This window comes from Typha angustifolia, chromosome 13, assembly GCF_048772165.1.
Source record: "Typha angustifolia cultivar Huaian chromosome 13, ASM4877216v1, whole genome shotgun sequence".
Taxonomy (NCBI): domain Eukaryota; kingdom Viridiplantae; phylum Streptophyta; class Magnoliopsida; order Poales; family Typhaceae; genus Typha; species Typha angustifolia.
Genome location: NC_133251.1, coordinates 9677528 through 9702396, shown reverse-complemented (window position 1 = coordinate 9702396; position 24869 = coordinate 9677528). Strand labels below are relative to the sequence as shown.

Sequence of the window (24869 nt, the reverse complement as noted above, 5' to 3'; positions counted from 1 at the left end):
GGGTTCTAAATAGGTTTGCACGAGGTGGTCGAACTGGTTCGTGAAAACTTGGCCTGCCTCAAAAATTGTGCGCTCATCTCCTTCATTCCAATAACCTAACCCTAACCCTAAGGTTGAATTTGGAATTCAGCCTAAGGGTGTCACCATAGGGTGCATCGACAGCGGCAGCGGGTGGGTTCAGTCGGGGGTCACCGACAGTCGACCTTTGGCTAGTCCTTGTAGTAGTGGAATGGCGGCGAATGGCGGTGGAGGGCCGAACTCAAGGTCAGGCTCAAGATGGTACAATAACGGCCAAAGGTGGTGGTGGATGGCCGCATTGTAGTGTGGTTGCTAGAGGTAGGAGGTGGCTAAGGTTTGGAAGGTTGGAATGTTTCTACGGCTATGATCTACTCTTAGAAAGATAAAGCGATCTAACGGTTAGATAAAAGATATGGACGAAAATAATAATTGGCTGAATTTAGATTTCTTCTAATGATAATTATCAATGCATGTCCACCCCTATTTATAGGAGTACAATCCCTAGTGGATTGGATCCACATTCAGATTATCTGATTTATTTGAAATTTAAAATAATAAGATAAAGCTAAGTAACTAACTTGATTTGACTCAATTTAATCCATGTGGTCGGATCGTAACAAAAAAAATGCATTGAGAGATCTGAAATAAAATATTTCTATCTTGGTAAACTTTTATTTGTATACGTTATCTTGTATGGTTTAGACTATGTGTGAAACTCTTAATTTTTTCATTGAAATTACTAAATAAAATATAAATTATCATAAAGCCATTGTGTTTTAATAATTTGATTGTTTGAGTAAATATAAAACTTCTACTCATATTTTGTAACAGATTAAAATTTTTTCTTACATAATAATATGTTTAAAGGGAGTCATACGGTAATAGTTAGAAATTAACTAAGATTTGATATTATAATCATTGGAGAAGATAGAAAATATTAAAAGTGTATTTTTGTTTTAAATTGGAAGAATAAAATAGGGTGAATAAATTCAATGGACGTCAATTCTAACAGGCAAATTTTCTCAATTAATTTGAAATTTTATTTCGTACCTTCTGTATTATTTTGTAGTTGAAAAATTAAGTTCATATTAGTCTAGACGCAAGATGATATAAACGAAAGTTTAAGAGCATATTTAATTTTAAGCATAGCGTTAAGTGTTGGGGTGGGTGGAGGGCAAGTTTGTAAATTTAGGCCAAATATCTACTAGGAGTCTAGGACACTGCGCCTTCTTCTAATATGTACAGATATACTAGCACACTAGCACACTAGCAGAGTAGCAGAACAAGAAACGATGGCAACGACGGCCTCCCCCAAACCTGAGACCGATTCCGATGCCGAGGATTGGAACGAAAGCCCTAATCCTTCCAACCTTTCTGTCGATTCTAACCCTAACCCTAATCATATCGACCCCATCGTTGCGGCGCCTGTTGTATGCCTACTGAGGTTCGCTGGGGATTCGGCAGCCGGAGCCTTCGTCGGTTCCATCTTCGGTTATGGTGCGGTTCCTCTTCCCTTTCCGTTTTTCCACTAATATTTCTTTTTATTCGATGGGTTCTGATTCATAATCCATTCCGGGAGCAATTGCTAATTAGTTCAACATATTTGTTTGTTATTTTAATTTTTATAGAGTTTATTTCTTCTTCTGGGTTTATCCGCCTCAGAATTTGTCTTGCTGCTTCCCTTGTTTCTCTTCCATGGGAAGATATTTGCTGCGCGTAAGATGTTTGTACAATTGCCCAATAAATAAGAGTTTCATTTCTAGATGTGCATTCTCGTTGAGGTCAAGTGTGTTGCTATTTATAGAGAAAGGCAGCTAAAAGCCCCATATATTGTGCAATTAACTTCGTAAGTTTGGTTATTTGATTCCTGGCGTTTGTTTTTATGCTGGTATATGTTCAAATTCATCTAGAGTAGATGTATTTTTGTAGGATCCATTTTTTAACCTTTTAAATTAGTAAATAGAAAATGTAGATATTGCGATCTTGTCTATGCTGTAGTATGACTATACTCTTTTACCCTAAGAACAATCGGTCATAGATAGCAATAATTTGAACTGTACCTTATCAAATATCTCGGAAAACAAAGTAGCAATCCTCTTTTACAGCTTAATTGATGAATTCTGTATTAGTATATATTGATGTATTACCTTGCATATATTATCTAAATCATGGAAAACAAAATGATGCATCTAAAATATTAATTATCTGGATATTGGATCTCTCTGGCAATATGTTTTCTGGACGTAAGATGTTTGTTTAATTGCCTGCTAAAATAGAGAATTGTATCTCTAGGTGTTACATCACTCATTATAATAAAGGTTAAGTGGATTGTCACAAGAATCTTCTACAACTGTTAAAAGCCCCTTCAGGTGTACCTAGGTGTCGGGAACATTTTATCTTCTTCATTGATTTTTTTAACAATAGATCAAGGTGCTGCTCTCAAATATCCATAAAGGATAAATTTTCATTTTCTAATTCTATATTTTTCGATTAAGATTATTTGAATTATGAAAAACTTCTCTTTTTCGACCCATTCACTGTTATAATGATTCCAAGCTGCTCAAAATATGTAACCATGTGATTAATAGTCTTCAATTTGTGGGATATGTATGTGATGCTGAGGTGAGACGAACCAAAACAACCCAGGATCAACAGTCTCGGTCTAGGCATTCAAAAGCTCGATGTTGGATCCGGATTAAACTTGTATCTTTAGATGTTTTCTTGCTTTAAGACTCTTTGAATTGCTTTAGGACTTTTGGAATTACTTTAGGACATGGGTTAGTCTATAAATACATGTCTAGGCAACCTATTTTGATTACGCATTGATTATTTAGTTGAAGACTTATCTCTCTACTCTCTATCTTCCTCTAATCCTCTAGAACTTTATTTCTTTGCTAAGTTTTCTCGTCTAATTTCTAGATATCCTTTATCTAGTTGCTCTCCTCGTCCCTGAGGCCAACCCCCTTCTCCCTTTTTGTCCCTTCACCCTCACAACAACTCATTGTATCCCTTGCACACCTTTCGCAATCTACCATCAACTACCACATAACCTTTATCACAGGTTATCATCTTCCTGTCCACATTTTTCACCAAAACCATCATCACTATCATCTTCCTCTCGTTCTTCTCATCGATTTTGACTATTTACACGTCCAAATCCACCATCAGAATCGAAAGTTATGCTCTGCCCTAATTGTAGAACGTTTAGTTCCAGATTGACGTTCCATACTCAGACCCTTATTTGTATCATTTGCTATCAGAGCCATGGTGAACCTTAGACAACTTTGGATCATCAAATATGGTGAACACAAGATCGAGAAAGAATGCGAAAGAAATAATTCGCATGGAGGGCGACACGGCCGCCGCAAATCAAGATCAAATATGTGGGAGATTTGAGGATACTTCGATAACAAATAGCCTCAATGAAACCTCTCCTACATTGTTGGAAACATTGATGTAGCAATAATTCTTATGACAAAGAAATACGAAGGCGACGCAAGTGATGGCCCAAAGGCATATGGAGGTGACGCAAGAGTTGGCGCAAAAACAGATGAGATGACGCAAAAATTAGTAGATCAATTTGCAAACCCAGGTACACTGCAACCATTTTCTTTACGACTAGTTCATATCGATCCAGCACCACCATCGGCTTCTCAAGCCCCTCTAGTACCTCCAACCCAAAATATGGAACCCTTGCAGCCTTGTCTAGGTATGGCTAGAGCAATAAACATTGATTTCCAAGAATCAATTGATGGTAGGTGCGAGCTTTGGGTTGATTTTGAGAATTTCGATGAAGAAGACTATTAGCCTGAGGAGTTGGATCTTGAATCATGTCGAGCTGAGGTAGAAAGAAGGAGAAACAACCATAGAATGAGGCCATGATCGCCCCAGGTTAGACTTGGATGAGGATATGATTTGGACAACAACCATGTATTCAAGGGCGAATAGTGTGGCTATATTTTCTAAAATTCAGCGACAGAGATCCGGTTGATTGGTTATATCGTGCGAAGTAATTCTTTAACTTTTAAAAGATGCCAAAGAATCAAAAAGTTTTGCTTGTAAGCTTTCATCTTGGATGCTGATACGATTCGGACCTCACCGACGTCGTCTCGAGCATGGATTCACTTTAGGAGTTTTTTTGTTTCATGTTTTAGTGTTTAGTTCATTAAAATAAGTTTTCTGTAAGTGAGTTCGAACGCGATGCGTTCGAACTCGGTCGGGCGAGTTCGAACGCGGTCAGCGAAAATTGTGTTTTAGGGTTAATTTGAGTTGTTGGTTAGCCTATAAAAGGATGTGTAGGGCAACCAAAATTGATTATTGAATATTGAGATTGAGTTTTGCCTTGCCTCCTTCGTCTTCTTCGTTCCCGTTCTTTCAATCTCCGGCGACGCCGCTTCTAACCTCCCTCGACCAGCCAATCACCCTCTTCCCTTAGGAGTGGCCCTCTCCTCCCCCTTCTTCCAATCTATCCAACACTTGCCCTAACCCTTCTATCAACCATAACCCTTCCACCACCACTTTTTACCGGTGCCACCCCATTAACGCCGGTCCTCCACCAACCACCATTACCTAGGATCTCGTGCCTCCATTCATGGATCCAAAATAGAGCATCCTGACGTTCGTCCACTAAACGAACGCTATTTCGAGATCCCCAACTCCGATTCGCCTGAAACTTGATTTGTTGGAAAGCTCTTTTCCGAGGCTACAACATATCAAAATTTCACGTCGATCCGACATCAGAATATTTCGGGATCTTATTTCAAAGTTCCGTGCCATATCTAATCCAGATCAGGAAATTGGAAGAGATCGAACCTTAGCCTAAGGGGAGATCGTATCAATTTGGTATCAGAGCTCCATAGCCCGAGGCGTGATTGTATCAAGCTTGGTATCAGAGCCACCGTTCCTCGGACAAGCGCTTCCTATGACGACCACCAGATCCATGGCTGCACGGCGAGATGATGAAGAAGAGATTCTCCCAATAGAGAAGAGAGAAACGGTTGTAGGGACTTCCACCCATGGAACCGCCCGATCTAATCGGAATACGAAAGAACCTAGCGTTCAAACCGTGTTGGGGTCTCTTTCCGAGCAAATGGCCATCAATAATTAAATGATGATGGAGATGATGCGGGAATTACGGGCGACAAGGGAAGCAATGGCGAACGGGAAAGCACCATCGACCCCACGACGCGAGTCCACCCCCTTGAACCCACCGCCACCGGTTCAGCCTTTGCAACCACAAGAGCCGCTGCTACCACCACCCTATGGGCAGAGGCAAGCAAGGATGGTTACACCAGGTCCAGTTGCGGGTGAACCCATCCGACGAGCAAACCACTATGGAGACCACCTTGGAGATCAAGATCCGTGGGCGGGTCAACACGATCCGGAACCACGGCGAGTTAATCAAAACCGAGGGAGGGATCATCAACTCTTCATTGTGCATCCTCCTCTGGTTAGACAAGGACTTGGACATGATCCGAAACGAGACAACGACATACGTGGACAAGTCGTGCGTCTCAAATTCCCCAAGTTCAAAGGTGGCGATCCGATCGATTGGTTGTATAGGGCGGAGCAATTCTTTGCATACTAAGGTACGGCGGAAGAATACAAGGTGACGCTTGCGAGCTTCCACCTTGAGGATGCGGCGCTTCATTGGTTTCGAGCAGCCAATGCCATAGAGGCCATCGAAACTTGGGCTGAATTTTGCGTCGATATCACACGGCGATTTGGAGCATCGGAGTATGAAGACTTTGATACTCTCCTCTCAAAAACAGTGCAAAAGACTACGGTTGGGGCATACCAAGAAGAATTTGAGAGGATTAGTAGCCGATGTCATCCACCATGGATGGATCAGCAACTTCGCAGCACCTTCATCTCCGGGCTGCGGGGTGACATACAAGCTGATGTGAGGGCTTTAAGGCCTAAAACCTTAAAGGAGGCCTTCGAGGATGCAGTGCTTATAGAAGAGAAACATAGGGCCATGAAGATACACCTAAAAACAGAGTTGGACGAGCCAAGGAAGCCGCAATCAATCCTAACCAACCATAACGGCAAGAAACATCACCAGAGTACCAAGAGTTGCTGCTACAGCGGTACCTCCTCGAGCACCCTTGAAGCCATCCCAAGATGTGAAGTATGCACCTAGAGGTCCGGGACGAGCACTCACACCTACCCAAGTAGAAGAAAGAAGGGCCAAGGGCCTATGCTTCCGTTGTGATGAGAAGTTTGTACCCGGGCATCGCTGCGCTAAATCGATGTGGCTGGACATCAAGGAGAAGAAGCTGAGGAGCAACCCATGGAGGACATGATAGCCGAAATCTCCCTCCACGCCTATTCGGGGACAGCTGCGCCAAAGACCTTGTAGGTGAACGGTGTAGTCAAGAAAACCACAGTGAGAATCTTGATTGACACCGGGTCCACACAACTTCATTGACAAGAGGCTCCTTAGGAAGATTGGGCTCGAGTCGAAACCCACGGAAGGGTTCGATGTGACGATCGGAGATGGCACCACATTGCGAGCGGATTCTATTTGTGGAGGTGCAGAATTGAAGGTGTAAGACCAAACTTTCACATTGGATCTTTATCCGTTGGCTTTGCAAGGTGCTGATATTGTTTTAGGGACTCAATGGCTTCAAAGCTTGGGGCCCGTAACCTTTGATTTCTCAAACCTCACACTGACATTTCGGAGGAATGGACGAAGGGTGCTGCTGGATGGAAATCAACCGCGGTAGGGGCCGACATTGCAACCACTTGTGGGGCTTTCCTTGTGCAGGGGACCGGGGTCTACTATTGCAAATGGATGTCGCTGAACCTAACTCGAGTCATTGGGAGGACCTAATCCGGATCCACCAACTGCATATAACTCGACCTCCCGAGCACAATCGGATGCACCAGATTTCTATTGTTGAACTGACATTGAGTCAAGTGGTTCGACCACCCGAGACCAAGTGGACTCAATGTAGATGGACCCGAATTCCACCTTGGGCTAGTAGGAGTACAAGTATCCAAGCTCGACTGAGGATGAACCCCTTTGAGGCGATAATGGTCACACTCCCCCTGTCTTGCATACCTACGATAGACTCGCGGCGACGGATAGGACCGTGCTTGACTTGGAAATTGCTTATCGAGAATCGAGCGGCTGATGCCCTTTCGCGCCAACCAGACACGAGTGAGCTTGCCTCTTTCTCAGCACCAACATTTCCTATATCTTCAGATATGTCGGAAACCAATGCAGAAGATCATACTATGGAGAAGCTTGAGTCAGAGTTCAAAGATGGCTTCCCAAATTTCAAACCTTGAGGACAAGGTTGCGGAAGCGTGGTGGATTGATACGATTCGGACCTCACCGACGTCGTCTCGAGCATGGATTCACTTTAGGAGTGTTTTTGTTTCATGTTTTAGTGTTTAGTTCATTAAAATAAGTTTTCTGTAAGTGAGTTCGAACGCGGTGCGTTCGAACTCGGTCGGGCGAGTTCAAACGCGGTCGGCGAAAATTGTGTTTTAGGGTTAATTTGAGTTGTTGGTTAGCCTATAAAAGGATGTGTAGGGCAACCAAAATTGATTATTGAATATTGAGATTGAGTTTTGCCTTGCCTCCTTCGTCTTCTTTGTTCCCGTTCTCTCAATCCCCGGCGACGCCGCTTTTAACCTCCCTTGACCGGCCAATCACCCTAGTCCCTTAGGAGTGGCCCTCTCCTCCCCCTTCTTCCAATCTATCCAACACTTGCCCTAACCCTTCTATCAACCATAACCCTTTCACCACCACTTTTTACCGGTGCCACCCCATTAACGCCGGTCCTCCACCAACCACCATTACCTAGGATCTCGTGTCTCCAACCATGGATCCAAAACAGAGCATCCTGACGTTCGTCCACTAAACGAACGTTATTTCGAGATCCCCAACTCCGATTCGCCTGAAACTTGATTTGTTGGAAAGCTCTTTTCCGAGGCTACAACATATCAAAATTTCACGTCGATCCGACATCAGAATATTTCGGGATCTTATTTCAAAGTTCCGTGCCATATCTAATCCAGATCAGGAAATTGGAAGAGATCGAACCTTAGCCTAAGGGGAGATCGTATCAATTTGGTATCAGAGCTCCATAGCCCGAGGCGTGATCGTATCAGATGCTCAGCCCTACATTTGTATTGAGTCGCTGCCGCATCGAAACTTGGATTGGTAGAAAATCTTTAGTTTCGGCCTTACTAATCAGTTTGGGGCAGAGGGCTCTGAAGATTTCGATGCTCTTGTTACTAAGATGGTTGGTACGAGACAAACTCCTTGATTGCAGATTTGAGAAGAACAAGTAAGAAAAGTAGCCAAACCCGGAGAATCCAGTAACTAGAGTGTTAGAATCAACCAACAAACATTCAATATATAAAAATTCTCAAAATATTCATAAACTAATAAAATGAGGATTACATGCCTTTATATAGGCAAAGCAAAGCAAAAGACAAAAATAGCCCTATAAGGCTAGTCAAAACCTTCGTTAAGCCATAGGACAACAGATGCGGCCCTTTTGTGCCTATGAGAATAAACGTGGCGAATAGTGGTGTCCATATCAACTCTCACGGGGTGAAAAAAACTTGACTCAGTTGAGTGGGGGTGTGAACGGCTCTGATAGTACTCCAAGATGTTAGGGTCAAATTGCTGTAATTCCTCGTGAGTGATCCATGTATAATCAGACTCTAGTCGACCTTGCCAATGAATTAGAAAACGGTGAACCCCTCTTTTTGTAGTAGATTGTTATGTTCTCTTTTGGTGAAGATGAGTTTCTATACGAATTAATAATTTAAACAAAAGTCAGCAAGGAACTTGCAAAGGTAACTGGGATCGATCTAACTGTTGGATTGATTTGAGATTTGAATATGTTGTTCCTCTTTGAGTTAAAAATCCAGCGCAACTAGAATTACGACGATCGAATAAGTAGATCGAAAGTTATATATGAAATAGTGACTGAAGGTCAGGAAATAACGGGATGGACATGGAATACGTGGTTAGGATTATGGAAGATGATTATAGTATAGTGGATGGATTAGTGCTTGGAACTGGATGAGAGAGGAGAAGAGAACTTCTAGGTATGGCTGGTCGCTAGAAAGAGGAGAGAGAAGCGACGGAGGATTAACTTCGGCCGTAGAAGAGAATTTGGGTTGGATACCAAGGGGGAGGAAGGAGGGAGAAAATGGCTTAAGCCTAGATGAAAACTAATTCCAATATTAAATAATCAATAGAGGCTAGCCAAATATCTAAAACTTCTAAATTTATTACAACTCAATTTAACCTTAAACTAGTCCTATTACAACTCAAATTTTACGTCGTGCGTTCGAACGCACCTCGATCGCGTTTGAATGGCTAAAATGTGTTTTTTGTATGTGCGAACGCGAATCAGGCATTTGAACGCAGTTTATTTGCGTTCGAATGCACCTGCTAGAAACTATTTTATTTTCCTAAAACATAAATAGAAATTGATACAAATTGAAGCGATTTTACTATGCGCTAAATCAAGAACCGCAACATAGATGTTATTTGATCATTTAAAAATAACGTCTATCTTTTCTTATAGTGTGGATGGAAAAGGAGAATTGGTAGGTGGTATATCAAGTATGTTTGGAATAGTAGTGGATGTAGCATATGGTTCAGTGGGGATGTTCTAGGCGGTTGGTAAGCCACTAAATTCTTAATATAAAAAGTACAACTAATATTATAATCAGAGGCAATATCAATGACATAACGCTACACGTTTCAAAACTTGGAAAGGTCCTGCACTACGAGTATGCAACTTCTGAACAGCTCTTGAAGGGAACTGTTTGGGTTTGACATGAATCATAACATGATCTTCTACATTAAACTCCTTGGCATTCTTGTGTAAGTCGGCATGTATTTTATACTAAAGATTACTTGCTCCAATTCGTTTAGTGATCTTCTAATGCAACGAATGAACTTGATGTGCAAATGTTTCGGCAAGCTCAGAGACTCTTGCATAAGATGACATGGACAATAGATCTAAAGATTTGCGTGTTTTAAAACTATGAACAACTTCAAATGGACTCATGTCTATAGACTTATTGATAGAGTTATTATATATAAACTAGGCTATAGGAAGAATGATATCCTAATTTTTATTATGATTACCTATGAGACATCAAAGATTATCAAGAGTATGATTAACGATCTTAGTTTGACTGTCGGCTTGGGGATGATAAGCTGTAGAGAAGTTCAACTTTGTGCCAATCATGTGCCATAAGATTTTTCAAAAATATCTCATAAAATAAACATCTCTATCAGACACAATAGTTTTTGGAAGATTATATAACTTGACTATATGGGCAAAATACAATTTTGCCACATGTGAAGCATTAGAGGTTTTGGGACAAGAAATGAAATGAGCCATCTTAAAGAAGGGATCCACGACCACAAAGATTGAATCATGTTTTCCAAAGGTTCAAGGTAATCCAAGGACAAAATCAATACATATGTCCTACCACGGTGATCAGGCACAAGTAATAGGGTGTAAAGTTCAGTGTTTTGTTTTCTGTGCTTTGCCAATTAACAAGTCCTATATTGACCAACTTATTTTGCTACATCACGCTTGAGACTTGGCCAATAGAATTGTTATTCAACTTCTTCGATGGTCTTATCACGTCTGGATCTCCCAAATTAGGAAGTCATGTACAGATGTACAAGGAACACGGAGCTTGTTAGCCTTAAAAAGGTAACCGTCCTAAAGGGAATAATTGTCCAAAGTTACGTTCGGGTCACTCAGTTGAACAATTTCTCTAAAGTCCGGACAAGACATATAGTCTTCCTTCATTTTGTCAAATCTAGTAACTTTAATGCTTATGGGAGATAGAAGGCTAACCCGTCTACTAAGCACATCAGTCGCCTTATTCTTAACCCCAGTTTTATGTTTGAGTATAAAAGTGTATTCCTGTAAAAACTCGATCTAATGAGCATATCTCGAATTTATTTGTGAGAATTTAGGAATTGAAGAGCTTGTGGTTGGAATAAAAGACAAATTTATGCGGGAGTAAGTAGTGACGCCAATAGCGCAAATCTTGAATAACTGCATATAATTCCTTATTGTAAGTAGAGTACTTTTGTTTGGCCTCATTTAATTTTTTTCTGAAGTAGGCAATAAGATGGCGTTCCCTGTTAAGAACACCGCTAATCTCGATGCTTGGGGCATCATATTTCACCTCAAATGTTTTAAAAAAGTTAGGAAGACGCATTACATACGCCAAATTTGATGATAACCACTTTTCATATCAATCTTGATGAAAATTGAAGCTTCTACTATCATGTTTAGCATGTCATCAAGTCGTGGAATAGGAGAACGATATTTGACCGTTATTCTATTAATGGCTCAACTATAGACACACATATACCAAGACCTATTAGATAGACCGAAAGGTATCACCAATCATTCATACAACCCATCTTTCATCTTAAAAGCAATCTTTCACTTATCGCTAGGGCGAATTTGAATTTGATAATAATCACTTTTGGGATCAATCTTGAAGAAAATTGAAGCTCTCGCCATCATGTCTAGCATGTCATCAATCGCGAAATGGGAAAGCAATATTTGACCATTATTCTAGTGATGACTCAACTATCGATACACATACGCCAAGACCTATCTTTTTTTAGCGTGAGCAAAGCAGAAATATCATAAGAACTTAAGCTTTTGCGAATAAAACCCTTTGTAAGAAGTTCATTCACTTGACGTTGCAGTTCAACATGTTTCTTAGGGCTTATTCGATAATCTGGCAAGTTTGGAAGAGAAGTCTTAGGGACTAAGTCAATTGCATGTTAAATATCATACAAAGAAAACAATTGATCTGAAAGATCATCCGAGAACACATCTTGAAACTCATTTAGTATAGAAACAACTTCTTCAGCTGACGGTGTGAGGGTAGGGCTCCCAACTTCACGAGCTACCAAGGCAAATACAACAGAGCCTTGCTTTGCTCTATTTTCAAATTCTTTGGAATTTATTATGTGCAAACCCTTTTTATTAGGAGCATTTTTTTGTTATCTTTGTGAATTATTTTTGGACGCATAGGATTTATCTTAATTTTCTTACCTTAAAAGTGAAGGAGCACGAGATGGAACACCCAAAAATGATCACATCACGATTAAACCATTTGTCTTTCTTATAAGAAAGGAAAGTGATAAGAACTAGGCATCTCTTATTTATAGCAATTGAGGAATTATTAAACCAAAATATCTTATAAGGGTTCCGATGAGGTGTAGATTTTAATGCCTATTGAGATACAACGGTAGAAGAGACGGCATTAATGTAGTTTTCACTATTAATGATCACCTTGCAATCTATGGTCCCATATTTGATGTAAGTGTGGAATATTGCATTCTTTTGCCAATCATCGGTATCCTAGGGTTGCGTCAAAGCATAATGAACGACACCAACAGTGTGGTCTTTGTAACCATGGTCGTCGTCACTATTTTAGATGTCATTAGAGTCAGGCTTATAAGCTGCTCATTGTGCTCGTCTTCCCCTATAGTGTCATCCTATTCCCTAAGGTAAAAGGCCTTTCAAGGGTAGTTTGAGGCTACATGACCAACCTTGTTCTACATTTGTAACATCGACGGGGTCATTGATAGGTAAAGTTTGATGGAGGAACTCGTTTCCTTTGTTAGGTTGGGACAAGCGCGATAGTTTGGGTAGCTTTGAAAGGTACAGCTGTCGTTTGAGTTTTTATGCCAGTAGGTATTAGGAGGTGTGTGCTCAATTAGTTGCCTTGTCAAATGTTACCTATTAACCATCTTGTAGTTTAACGCGCAAGTGTAAGCCTGATCCAAGGAGGTAATCTCCTGGAAAACTCTCTCCGGATGTCATCATTAAGGCCACGCCTAAAATGACTCAGCGTCATCCTCTCATCTTCCACAACATTACACCTCAACATATACTCCTCAAATTAGGGAACATAATTGCTCATGTACCTATTCTCTTGTCTAAAATTATTTCATTGATCCAAAAGGTTATTAAGATAAAAGTGTGGCAATTATTTTTTTTTAATTTTTCTTTCATTTCATGCAAATGAATGTGTTGGAGGTTGATTTTGTCACACTAAGATTTGCTTAATACTTTGCCAAAACAATTTGGCTCGATCGACTAGTTTCATTTAGCAAATCTAACCAAAACAATTTGGCTCGATCGACTAGTTTTATTTGGGCAAATCTAATTCTTCGGTTTTCTCATACCACTCAAAGAAGTGGTCCATCTCACAGAGTTAGTCAGTAAACAAAGTAAAATTTAAACGACCGTTAAAAATGGAGACATCAACTTAATGTTCTTTAGAAGTTGATTTTTGTGGTTTTGAAATTCTCTAAAGGCAACATTGATTCTAAACTCTCTATTATTGTGAAGATCAAATGCATTTTCACGATAATTTTGCTTGAGTTCTCTTTGATGACCTTTTTCATGATGAGGATAGTATGGGGCTTGTTGATGGGTGTCGACATTAGGAACGGTACGCCTGGCACCGGTGCTAGATGCACGAATGTCACTCTTGTTCTTATATTGTTCATGACCCATCTCAATAGCTTCAAGGCATGCATTGAAGTCGTCCAATCTAGTTGTAATATTTTTAACAGACTTGTAAAAATATACAAAATTTTTTCATAGCATTAGATTCCATAACACATTAGGATAGTATGCTAGAGACTACCCTACCACTACGAAGGTTCATGCAATGTGTTTTCATTAGTAAGAAAACAAATGCAATAAATGAATAATGAAATGCAAATATGAAGATTACAATAAACAATAAGAGAGTAATAGATAGAATAACCAACAACCTCTGTGAAGTTTTCAATAAAAGCTAGTCAAATTTAGCAGGAAGTTGCAAATTAGTAATACACGCTCTTGAGATCGAGATGGTGACTTTAGATATATCAAAATTTTCTCTAACCTATCTAATTCTACCATTAATATTAATTATTTTGATTTGAATAAGTAATATAAGTAGTTAGGCATAGCAGGCGCAAGCGTTTATGTTGATGAAACAGATATAAGTTATGATCCACACTAAAAGAAAGATAGTTGCTATTTAAAAATTAACAGATAACACTAAAAAAGGGATGGATGTTATCGTATTTCATAAATTCACTGAAAGGTGGCAGCAGTGACAGCGGTGGAATCAGTCTGACAGCAGTAATAGTGACATTAGTGGTGGCGACGGTGGCAGCGACAGATGGCAGTGGAGAAAGCTACAGTGGTGACTGTCTCTGCCGCTGATACCACATGGCGCGACGAGGTCTAAGAAGATGGTGGTGGAGGCGGTAGAGGTTGCAGGAGGAAAATGGCGGCCGTGACACAAATGGTGGAGGTTAGCAAAGGTCACAGGAAGCAGCGATGAGGCGACGAAGACGATAGACTGTGGAAGGCTTTGCTTTGGAGGTAGGGTGGTGCGGCGAAGTGGTGGACATGGCGGTTGCGGCAGTATTAGTGTTGGAGGTGATGGTGGCGACAAAAAAGGCGACGATAGTGTTGATCGTAGTAGTGGGGGTTAACAAACAACAGTTATTGAGGTCGTGGTGCTAGCAGTTTGATGTGGATCCTGATGAGTCGATGGCGGTGAAGAGTCTGACGGAGCAGCGTCGAGGTGGGGTGATGGTGGTGAAGGCGATTGTAGTATGTGAAGGGACACCATCGAAAGGTGAAAGTTGTGGGGAGGAGCATCGTTGTTGGCGGTAGGGGAGCGGTGTTGTGGAGGTAAGTGGAGGATGGTAGGGGTTTGGGTTTGGGGGAGGGAGATTAGAGAAAGAACATGAGGATTTGGGTGTTGGGTTGATAGGTTAAGTGGATTTCGATTAAGTGAATTTGGGTTATTGGGTTTGGGTTAAGTGAGTTTGGGTTATTGGGGTTTGGTTTAGGTTTTGGATTTGGATTCGAAAGGGTTTAGTTGAGTTGATGGGTTAATGGCTTAATGGATTTAGGCTTTGGGTTTGATTTGGAGGGAAATGTGTATTTCGAAATTTAAAAAAAAGGTAATTTAAAATTTCGGAAGGTTTAGGAAGTTTAGGAGATTTAGGAAGTTAGATAACAAAGATACTAACCCTGAAAATAAGAAAACTAATTGAAGTAAATAAGGAAAACAAATATCTTTTAAATCTGAATTTCATAAATTTGAAATTTCGAAATTCAAAACTAGAGATGAAAAAGGAAACAATAAAGCATAATGTTGGTTAATGGACATAAGAAGATAGAAAATGAAAATGTTGATGCTGAGAAGACGTGGAGAAACTAGAGAAGACAATGAAAGGGTACATGGAAGAAGAAGTACAAGTCGAACTTTTAATGCACGCATACTCGGGAACCGTCGCACCAAAGACACTTCGAGTAGATGGCTTGGTCAAGAAGTATTATGTGTACATTCTCATCGATTTAGGGAGTATGCATAACTTTTTGAATGAGAGACTAGTGAAGACAATTGGGTTAAAGGTGGAACCTACTACTGAGATTGAAGTGGCAATTGGCGATGGCACAAGATTAAAGACGAATAATTTATGCCGCCGAGTAAAGATTTGTGTCCAAGGCCATATGATGGACTTGTATCCTCTTGTCATACGAGGAGTTGATGTTATCTTCGATACTCAATGGCCTCAAAGACTAGGACCTGTGACTTTTGATTTTAGCAGCATGTGGATGACATTTTGACGAAACGGTGGAGTGGTATGCTTAGAGGGCGTGAAGACGAAGATGAGCTTAGTCTTACATGCTATGATGAGAGCTGCAATTGGAGTTATGGTTAGCCTTCACGACTTCCACCTTGAGAGCAAAGTGAGGGAAGCATGGTGGGCTGATAAGAACCAAAACAACCCTGGGTCAGCACTCTCAGTCATCCATCTTAGGCGTTCGAACGTCCCTGACCCTATTTTGAATGCCCGATGCTAGATCCAAATCAAACTTGTATCTTTAGATGTTTTTTTTTTTAGTTTTAGGACTCTTTGAATTGCTTTAGGACTTTTGAATTACTTTAGGATGTGGATTAGCTTATAAACACACGTCTAGTTTATCCCTTTTGATTATGCATTAATTATTTGGTTGAAAACCTTCTCTCTAGTCTCTATCTTCCTCCAACCTTCTAGAACTATATTTCTCTCCCAAGTTCTCTTGTCTAACTTTTAGATCTCCTTCATCTAGTTGCTCCTCTCGTCCATGAGGCCAACCCTCTTCTTCCTCTTTGTTCCTTCACCCTCACAACAACTCATTATATCCCTATGTACACTTTTCACAATCTACCATCATCTACCATGTAACCTTTACATCTCCATATCCACATCTTTCACCCAAACGACCACCACCATTATCTTCCTCTTGTTTTTCTCATTGACTTTGACTATTTACATGTCCAAATTTACTAGCGGAATCAAAAGTTATGCTCTGCCCTAATTTTAGAACGTTTAGCTCTAGATTTGACGTTCCAGATTTGGACCTTTAAAACTGTTCGTATCATAAGGTAGGATTATCCACTTTCATCACATCTCTATTCTATGATTTGATATCTTGCTTCTATTAATCAATTAATCCGTTGAATGAAGCAATCACCGTATGATACTTCTTGACTTCAATGTTAATTTTCTTTATTTAAAAATTTCAATAAATTTACATTTGATATTTTTCTTCTTGGTCTAGTTGGTCTAAAACATGTAGATTCTAAAGCCTCCATTATTCCAACATAGAGTTTCTTTTCAATTTGGACACATCAATTTCAATGTTATCACAATTTAAAATTTGTAAGGATTAATCTTATTTTCCAAAAAAGCCAGTCCTCTTTGAATTTGCGTTTGTCACTTCAACCCCTTATTGTTCTAACCTATATGTAATTATTTGACAGACTTTAATTTTAAAATATGAAAACCAAAATGCCCTTTTTGTTTTTACATCAAATTAGGATTTTCTTTTTATGAATATCCTTTTCTTTAGATTGTTTCAGGCTCATGGAAAATATTCATCAAATTAGGTTTCTCTTTTTATGAATGTCCTTTTGTTTAGATTGTTTCAGACTCAAGGAAAATATTCCATACTTACCCAAATAGGGCCTTAGTAATTTCAATGATTACAAGTGGGTGGTTCTTATAACGGTAGATATTAACACTTAATCATACTTTACCAACAAAAAGAGATATGTTATACAAGTTTGAACTTTCAATATAGGTTGTTTATTGCTGATTGAAGGTATACATTAAATGGATTAGTAGATTTTTTTAGGGCAATGTTGAATTTTATTGCAAATTTATAAGTCTACGTTACATATTTTCAATGTAAGAAATGAAAGGTTAACTATGTTTCAGAAAAGAACCATTTTCAAGATATATCTTAGTATGATTAGAACTTCTTCAGAAGAATTAAAAACAACAGCTCGAGAGAGATCAAGACTTCTAAGATGGATGATAGAAATGAAGAGATGCATCACAGATTTTGTCTTTAGTGTTTTGAGAACTTAAGAAAGCAATCCGTAAACTGCCTGTAACTTTTTCATTTCTGCTTTACAGGAATTTAGCCAAAACAGAATATTGAGATGATTATGTGGAAAACTAGGAAGGACAGTATGAGACATGAGCGATGAGGTAATAGGTTTGGTGCAAGAGTGAAACTCAGTAAAACCATTGTGATGAAAAGCCATATAGATGGTAGTGAAAAAGAATAAGGGTTTTTTGCATAACTGCCATGGAGAATTTTTTAAATAGCATAATTGGATTTTGACATTATATACTTTAAAATATCATAATTATCACTGAAATCTTTTGACCCTTTTAGAATTACCATTATGGTTGGTTTTGATGGAATATTACTAACATATGTTTGTTAAAAATAACAAAGAAATATAAATGATTAGAATACCTTTTTTCGTAACTTAAGAGTGTAAAATGTTTATCACTTATCATAATTTCGTGTACTATGATATTAGGTAAATTAGATAGTTTTAGATCCAATTTAAATGAATTTTACATGGACAAAATGATCTTTTCTTAAACTGATGGTGATGATGAAATAACATTTTTAAAAGATCTCAATGATTTTGGTGGCAACTATGATATTCTAAAGAATGTAGTGGCTATTGTAATAGTTTGAAAGTTCTTAGTGGCTACTTATGTAAAAATCCCAAGAAGTAATTACTATGCAAGGAAACATCGAGAAAAACAAGTGCTTGAGTTTATATGTGAGGTGCTAGGAGGTATCATGGAAAATTTGAGATATCATGGGTAGAGAAGGATGTTCTATACAATAAAATCAGGCAATGTTCTTTAAATTCGTTCTATGCGGCTGCATATATTGTGGGACCATAGCCACACTATGATACGAATCGACTTGGGGTCGATCCGAATTGCGGACAGTTCTGCACAGTCGAGGGAGAATATTAGCCAAATATTCTTTGAATGTCAGAGAATTACGAAACTAATTGGAATAGTTGCGTAACTTTCAGATCTAGGTTTTTGATATTCAGGCCCTTGTCAGATAAAGATGATATCTGGGTCTAATCTGGACAAAATGTCGACGGTAGTGTTGGTAGTGGGTGTGGTGGTGATTGCAGTTTAGAAGTGGAGATGGCTTGGGTGGATGATGGTGGTGGTTAGGTAGATTGATATTGTAGGAGAGAAAGGGGAGAAGTAGGTCTACCCTACGGGACTAGGGGGATCGGCAGACAAGGGAAATTAGAAGCAAGATGATATTGTTATGATAGGAGAGGCGGGCGTTGGTTCGTAAAGGGGAGAAGCGAGATGTTGAGGCCAGTAGCCAACTTGAGAGGGGAGATACTAGGGATGCAAGAGCAAAAGCCAATTAATCTTTATTCCATTCATACCTAAGATACAAGTTATAATGCCCTATTTATAGAGAATAAAATATTAAGAGTCCAAAACAAACTTAACTAAACCAGTCTTCCTTATCATTTTCGGATAAATCCTTCGTTTCACCACAAATAGATTCTGAATCTCGAGAAATCTTTAATAAGAAAGTTATAGATTTGGACATCGTCGATTTTATCCAAGTGGTTTCATAATATTCGGAGACTTGACAAATATCTTCTGAATACTTTTTCGAAACTGCACATAGCTAGATTTAGTTAATTAAATAAATTTTAACTTACTAAGGCTCTAACTAAACTATGAAAGTAGATAAGATAAATAGACTCAACCCATTGAGCCTAATGTCCCGTTGATATGATCAGAGCTAACCCGGTTTGCATCAGTCTACCACGCTTTCAACCACTTTGTCCTCAAGGTGTGCATGATGGTTTTCAAACCTTTGTGGTTGTCGAATCCTTGCTTCCAATCTTTGAGCCAAGTCCAAGTTCATCTTCTTTAGCTTGGGCTTGATCATATCTGGTCCTTGCAAGTGGCCACTCTTTAGGTTTAAAACACAAAGAAATTTAGGAACAGCAGGACGATCCTTTATCGTCCTTTTTGCTAAAAACTGGCAAGGATGAAGCCCCAATTTCCGAACACAAATTTATAATTAAGTTGATCGAATCAACTTGGCTCGAGTCTGTCTCATGCTCCCAAGTGAATGCACCTAACTTGTCCTTAGTTGTGGCTTCCTAGTTCTTCACCTTCGCCTTTGCCCTTGGTCAATGGTGGGGTTCACCCTATTCATCCCATGAGCTTCTTTATGGTTTGCTGCCATAGGTGGTCTAAGACGCAAGGGTGAAAATTCTCACGTCGATGTTGTGGTTTGTGGCACTGAGGCCATGGTACTTGCAAAGTTGACCTTTGCTGGTCCTGTTCTAGTAGTGGAGGACTCTCCTTTGGCCTATGATGCTGGTCATGAGGTGGAGGACGTCGATCTAGTTGAGCGGGGGCTGGTGGAAGTGCCCCAAAAGTCGTAGCCATCACCGGTTCAACCGTTGGCACGGCTGGATCTAGTTTGGTGGCTGCACTTGCTCTCATCGGCATGTCGCCTTGGTGGTTCATCCTGGGGGTGGTAGGGTCTCGTGTGTATCCAGGAAGGCGACGTGATATACTTAGTTAGGATCTTTTCTTATTGCATTAGGTGTTTATTTTCATTACAATAAAATTTCTGTAGGTCGCGTTCAAACGCAGGAGGGGTCGTGTTCGAACGCCTTTGCGAACGTCTGCATCAGATTTGCAAATACAGAGAACGCATATTGTGCGTTCGAATGCTTGCATCGCGTTCGCACAAACAGAGATGGAGCTTTTTGAGTGCGTTCGAATGCGATTAGGCGCGTTTGAACGCAATCGACGGGAATCCTTTAGAATTAGGGTTTCATATTGTTTTAGGACTTATTGGCTAGCTTCTATAAATATGTGGATGGTAGCCAACTTCATTATGGAATTGGATTATTGATTTCTTGCCTCCTATCTTCTCTTTAGACTTCTCCCTTCTCCCTCTTCACTATTCTTCCACCTCTACAGTTGGTAAGATTTATCCTAACTTCTAATCTCCCTCGATTGTCGAGCCATCCCTCTTCTTTGGGATCTCGACCACTTTGTTCCCTTCGTCTACTTTACTTAATCACATCCACAATCCACCCTCATCTCTATACCCATTCATAACCCTAACATTCACTTCACCCGTCACCACCATCACCTACGTTATTTTGTGTTTTCGTCCTAGTTGTAGATCAGGAAGTTCTGGATTTAACCCAATTGATTTCGTAATTTTCTGACTATCAGAAAATATCTGACAAATATTTTCTCACAATTGCGCGGACTGATTCTTGTAATACATTCAGATTTTGAAGGAATTGTAGCGTAGCCTATTTTTGGTTCTAGAACATATCAAGTGGTAACAGAGCTTATCATTTGGTATCAGAGCTTAACATGATGATTTATGTAGTTGCTTACATTGCTGCTATCGTTTGTGCCATGAGAGTCATGGTTTACGGTAGATCGGCTAAGCAGTCCATAAGATGTCGCGGATGTGGGGGAGATGGTGTACTTGATGGTGCTGTGTGTTCCCTATCCATAGTTTGCTCCGCTGCTTGTGACTATTCTCCAACTTGCTATGCAGCCATGGATCTCATGGTGGTCCGAGGAAAGGCCGCTCTGATACCAATTTATATGAACCGACTTTGGGATTGATCCGAATCGCAGATAGTTCTGCATAGTCGAGGGACAATATTCGCCAAATGTTCTCTAGATGTGAGAAAATTACGAAACTAGTTGGAATAGTTCCGTAACTTTCAAATCTAGGTTTTTGATATTTAGACCCTTGTCAAATAAGGATGATATTTGGGTCTAACCTGGACGGAATGTTGATAGTGGTGTTGGTGGCGGGTGTGGTGGTGATTACTGTTTAGAAGTGGAGATGGCTTGAGTGGATGATGGTGGTGGTTAGGTAGATTGATACTGTAGAAGAGAAGAAGGGGAGAAGTGGGCTTTCCTTATGGGACTAGGGGGATCGGCAGATGAGAGAGATTAGAAGCAAGACGATACTATTTCGATAGGAGAGGTGGCGTTAGTTGGTAAAGAGGGAGAAGGGAGATATTGAGGCCAGTGACTAAGTTGAGAGGGGAGATACTAAGGAAGCAAGAGCAAAAGCCAATTAATTTTTATTTCATGCATACCTAAGATACAAGCTATAAGACCCTATTTATAGAGAATTAAACATTAAGCGTCCTAAACAAACTTAATTAAACCGGTCTTTCTTATCCTTTTTGGATCAGCCCTTCGTTTCGCTACAGATAGATTCTGAATCTCGAGAAACCTTGAACACAGAAATTATAGATCAAGACGTCGCTGATCTTATCCAAGTGGTTTTATAATATTCGGAAACTTGATGAATATCTTCTGAATATTTTTTTGAAATTGCATAAAGCTAAATTTAGCTAATTAAATAAAGTTTCAACCTACTAAGATTCTAACTAAACTATAAAAGCAGATAAGATAAATAGACTCAATCAATTGAGCCCAATATTTTCTTAATATGATCCGAGCTAACTCGGTTCGCATCACACTGCAAGAGGCTACAATTGTGGGATTTTGTAGGTTGATTGCCATGGTTGATGGTGCCTATTGCTGCCTGCTCATGGAGGCGATAGTAGGCTACGATTGCAATGGGCCAAATAGTCAGCTCATAATGGCTTCACTTTTCAAGCAATTTGTGCTAATATCTTATATCTTGTGTTTGTTAGATAATTACTTATTTAGAATTATTAGCTTGCCACTGTAGGTAATGATCATATAGTCGTAATTGATCATATTATGTGCATAGGATAATTGAAGATACAGTTGATATAGAATATCTTTTTAAAACATCTTCTATTCTTTATATCTTTTAAATGCTAAACTGCATATGCATCAACATGCCACCAAGTGGTATGCGGTGAGTTGACTGCCTGCATACCCTGACCACCGTTTAGAACATTAAAACCAGGTGGTACCTGTTAATTTGATGATTGGTCATCAAATTACAAGTGCACTTTTCAAGTGTAGCACATGTCTTGTCAGTTATGATTTGCAATCATCATTAACAGGATGCACTTTTATGTAGAGGAGGGAGTACATAAACAACATGGAGTAGTCCATTTCATACATCAATGTTATCATAACCTATCTGTGTTGATTGTCAAATTTTTACTTAGTGATCTACTGAGCTGTAAATTTTATCCTAGCATTGATGTCATGACAGCTTTTCATCTTCTAGCTGTTGCATAATGAGCCATAGCGATCATGTAATTTGCTCATTACCCCTATATTGCTGGCTGTTCAAGTTCTTTTTAACTGCAAGCTTACTTTCATTATTCCTCTTGTTATCCAGTATATTCCTTTTCTTTTACTACATTTCTATTTTCAATCAAGTTAAACCATTCTGCAGAGGTAGACAGTATCAGCTTGCACATTCCTTCCATTGTAACCTGGCCCATTCTCATTAACAAACTATAACAGTATTCAACAATGACCAATTTGGCTCGGTTACAACTATAACAATATTATTGTTAATATATTGGAGACATTTTTATTCTCATAATATATCTTTTTTTCAAGCAGTTACTTTTATTTTTGTGTACCATGATTCTGCTAGTAAGGCCACAGGAAAATGAGGCAAAGTACACCTTTATTAATTTTTTGTTTTATCTGACGACATTCATGGGATACTTTTATGGCAGAAGTTCACAATCATATCATCTTTTGGTTATATATGATTCTTAAATATGCATTTTTCTCTTAAGCTGTAATCTGAATCACTTTTTTGGTAGATTAGATCATTTGCAGTGATAAAGATCAAGTTTCATATTGAGTTCTTGATGTGTTTCCAGGTAAAGGTTTGGTGAGCAAGAAAGGTTTTAAGGGCTCGTTTGCTGATGCAGGATCTTCTGCTAAGGTAATATATGCTTACATTGTGTATACATATACACAATTACACAAATATAGATATATAATTCATGTGGATATTTTCATCTAGAAGTTCTATTTTTATTGTTTGACTTCATTTATCTGTCTTGTTCTAGAGCATGCATTATGGTTCTCCTTTGTGTTCGTTTAATAACAAATTCATAGTTTCACTTATTTCTTTTATCAGACTTTTGCAGTTCTGTCTGGAGTTCATAGTTTGGTTGTCTGCTTCTTGAAGAGATTGCGAGGAAAAGATGATGGTAAGTCATCAATATTGTCTTTCTTTCTCTTTCCAGCAGGTCTTTTAAATATAGGCTTCTTCTGATAAACATTCTCCGTGTGCTTGAAGTCATCAATGCAGGTGTAGCTGGTTGCTGCACGGGCCTTGCTTTGAGCTTTCCAGGTAAAATTACAGCAAACAATAAAAGTTAGCAACTGAAATTTCTTCGCGGAATGAACAACAGTTTTGTTGCTAGAAGTAGACACTCTTAATTGCTTCATGCTAGTCCATTAGGTTGTTTGGCCCACCGTTGTTTCTTTGACATTCCCTTCCTTATCTTCCACATACATTTTATTTGTCTGTGTGATGCTGCGTAAAAGACAGTATTGAGTCACGCAACACCCTACGAATAAAAATGGTTGCAGCATGTTACTCTAGCTATTTTGGGTCATAATGTTCTTTTTTTTTAAAATTCATAATTTCAGATTATTATTCCTATTCTTTAGTTTGTGGATCATTAATGTTTTTATATTGAAGCATCAATATCATAAAGCTTTATTGCCGGTGACTAGTAGCCAGTCATGCATCTTTTCAAATGTACGGTTGGCTATTTAAGATTTTACAACAAGAGATGTTCTTATTTCTCAACAGGGGCACCACAGGCTCTACTTCAAAGTTGTCTGACCTTTGGAGCATTTTCATTTATCATGGAAGGGCTCAACAAACGGCAGCCTGCATTGGCACTCCCCCGTGATTCTGGCAGTTGGAGTGTAAGAGGACAGCAGAGCATTCTTCCTCCTTTCACCCTGCCTCTACCTCATGATATGATGGAGGGCTTTTCTTCCTTCTGCAAATCCTTATCCAAGCCTAAGACCACTACTCCCTTTTAATTTCAGATCTATCGGAATGTGTACACACACCTTTTCTTGCTCTTCTACTTTTACTCGCCTTGTCAATTTTGTGGTATAGAAACAGAAGCTCTATTTTTCTGCATTTCTCTAATCGATTATATGTTGGTTATATCGTGGTATTGGTGTTGGAAATTTGTTTTTTCTGTACAGCGTTCCTAGATGCTGAGATGAACTTTTTATGCTAGAATTGAGTCTAATGGTGTTCCTTTCCAAAAGTCTGCATTAGAAAGCATAAACACTTACTCCGTAGATACTTTTCTGATACATATTGAATAAGTCCTTAAAATAGTCAGCTTCTCTTGTGGATATTCTTGGGTATTTTTTATATTTTTATTAATGAGTCAAATTAAAGAAGACTATTATTTTATATTTCTTAACGGGTCTATAAAGGTTCTCTTTGTTA

At 39.2% G+C, this 24869-nt stretch overlaps 1 protein-coding gene across 1 annotated transcript; it reads left to right on the top strand.

Annotated features, from left to right (window-relative positions):
* Positions 1-1260: 1260 nt before the first annotated feature.
* On the top strand, positions 1261-24575 carry LOC140774037 (chloroplastic import inner membrane translocase subunit TIM22-2-like). The gene is made up of 5 exons (XM_073116868.1): positions 1261-1515; positions 23260-23324; positions 23523-23595; positions 23685-23738; positions 24207-24575. Exons 1-5 carry the CDS (start codon positions 1311-1313, stop codon positions 24443-24445), a joined length of 636 nt encoding a protein of 211 aa, XP_072972969.1. The 5' UTR covers positions 1261-1310; the 3' UTR covers positions 24446-24575.
* Positions 24576-24869: the final 294 nt, after the last annotated feature.

Bases quoted from the DNA above. Each gene is read 5' to 3' on its own strand.
- LOC140774037 (XM_073116868.1), top strand. From the start codon at position 1,311: ATGGCAACGACGGCCTCCCCCAAACCTGAGACCGATTCCGATGCCGAG. The intron at 23,325-23,522 runs GTAATATATGCT...TTCTTTTATCAG, and splicing joins ATGCAGGATCTTCTGCTAAG to ACTTTTGCAGTTCTGTCTGG. The intron at 23,596-23,684 runs GTAAGTCATCAA...GTGTGCTTGAAG, and splicing joins ATTGCGAGGAAAAGATGATG to TCATCAATGCAGGTGTAGCT.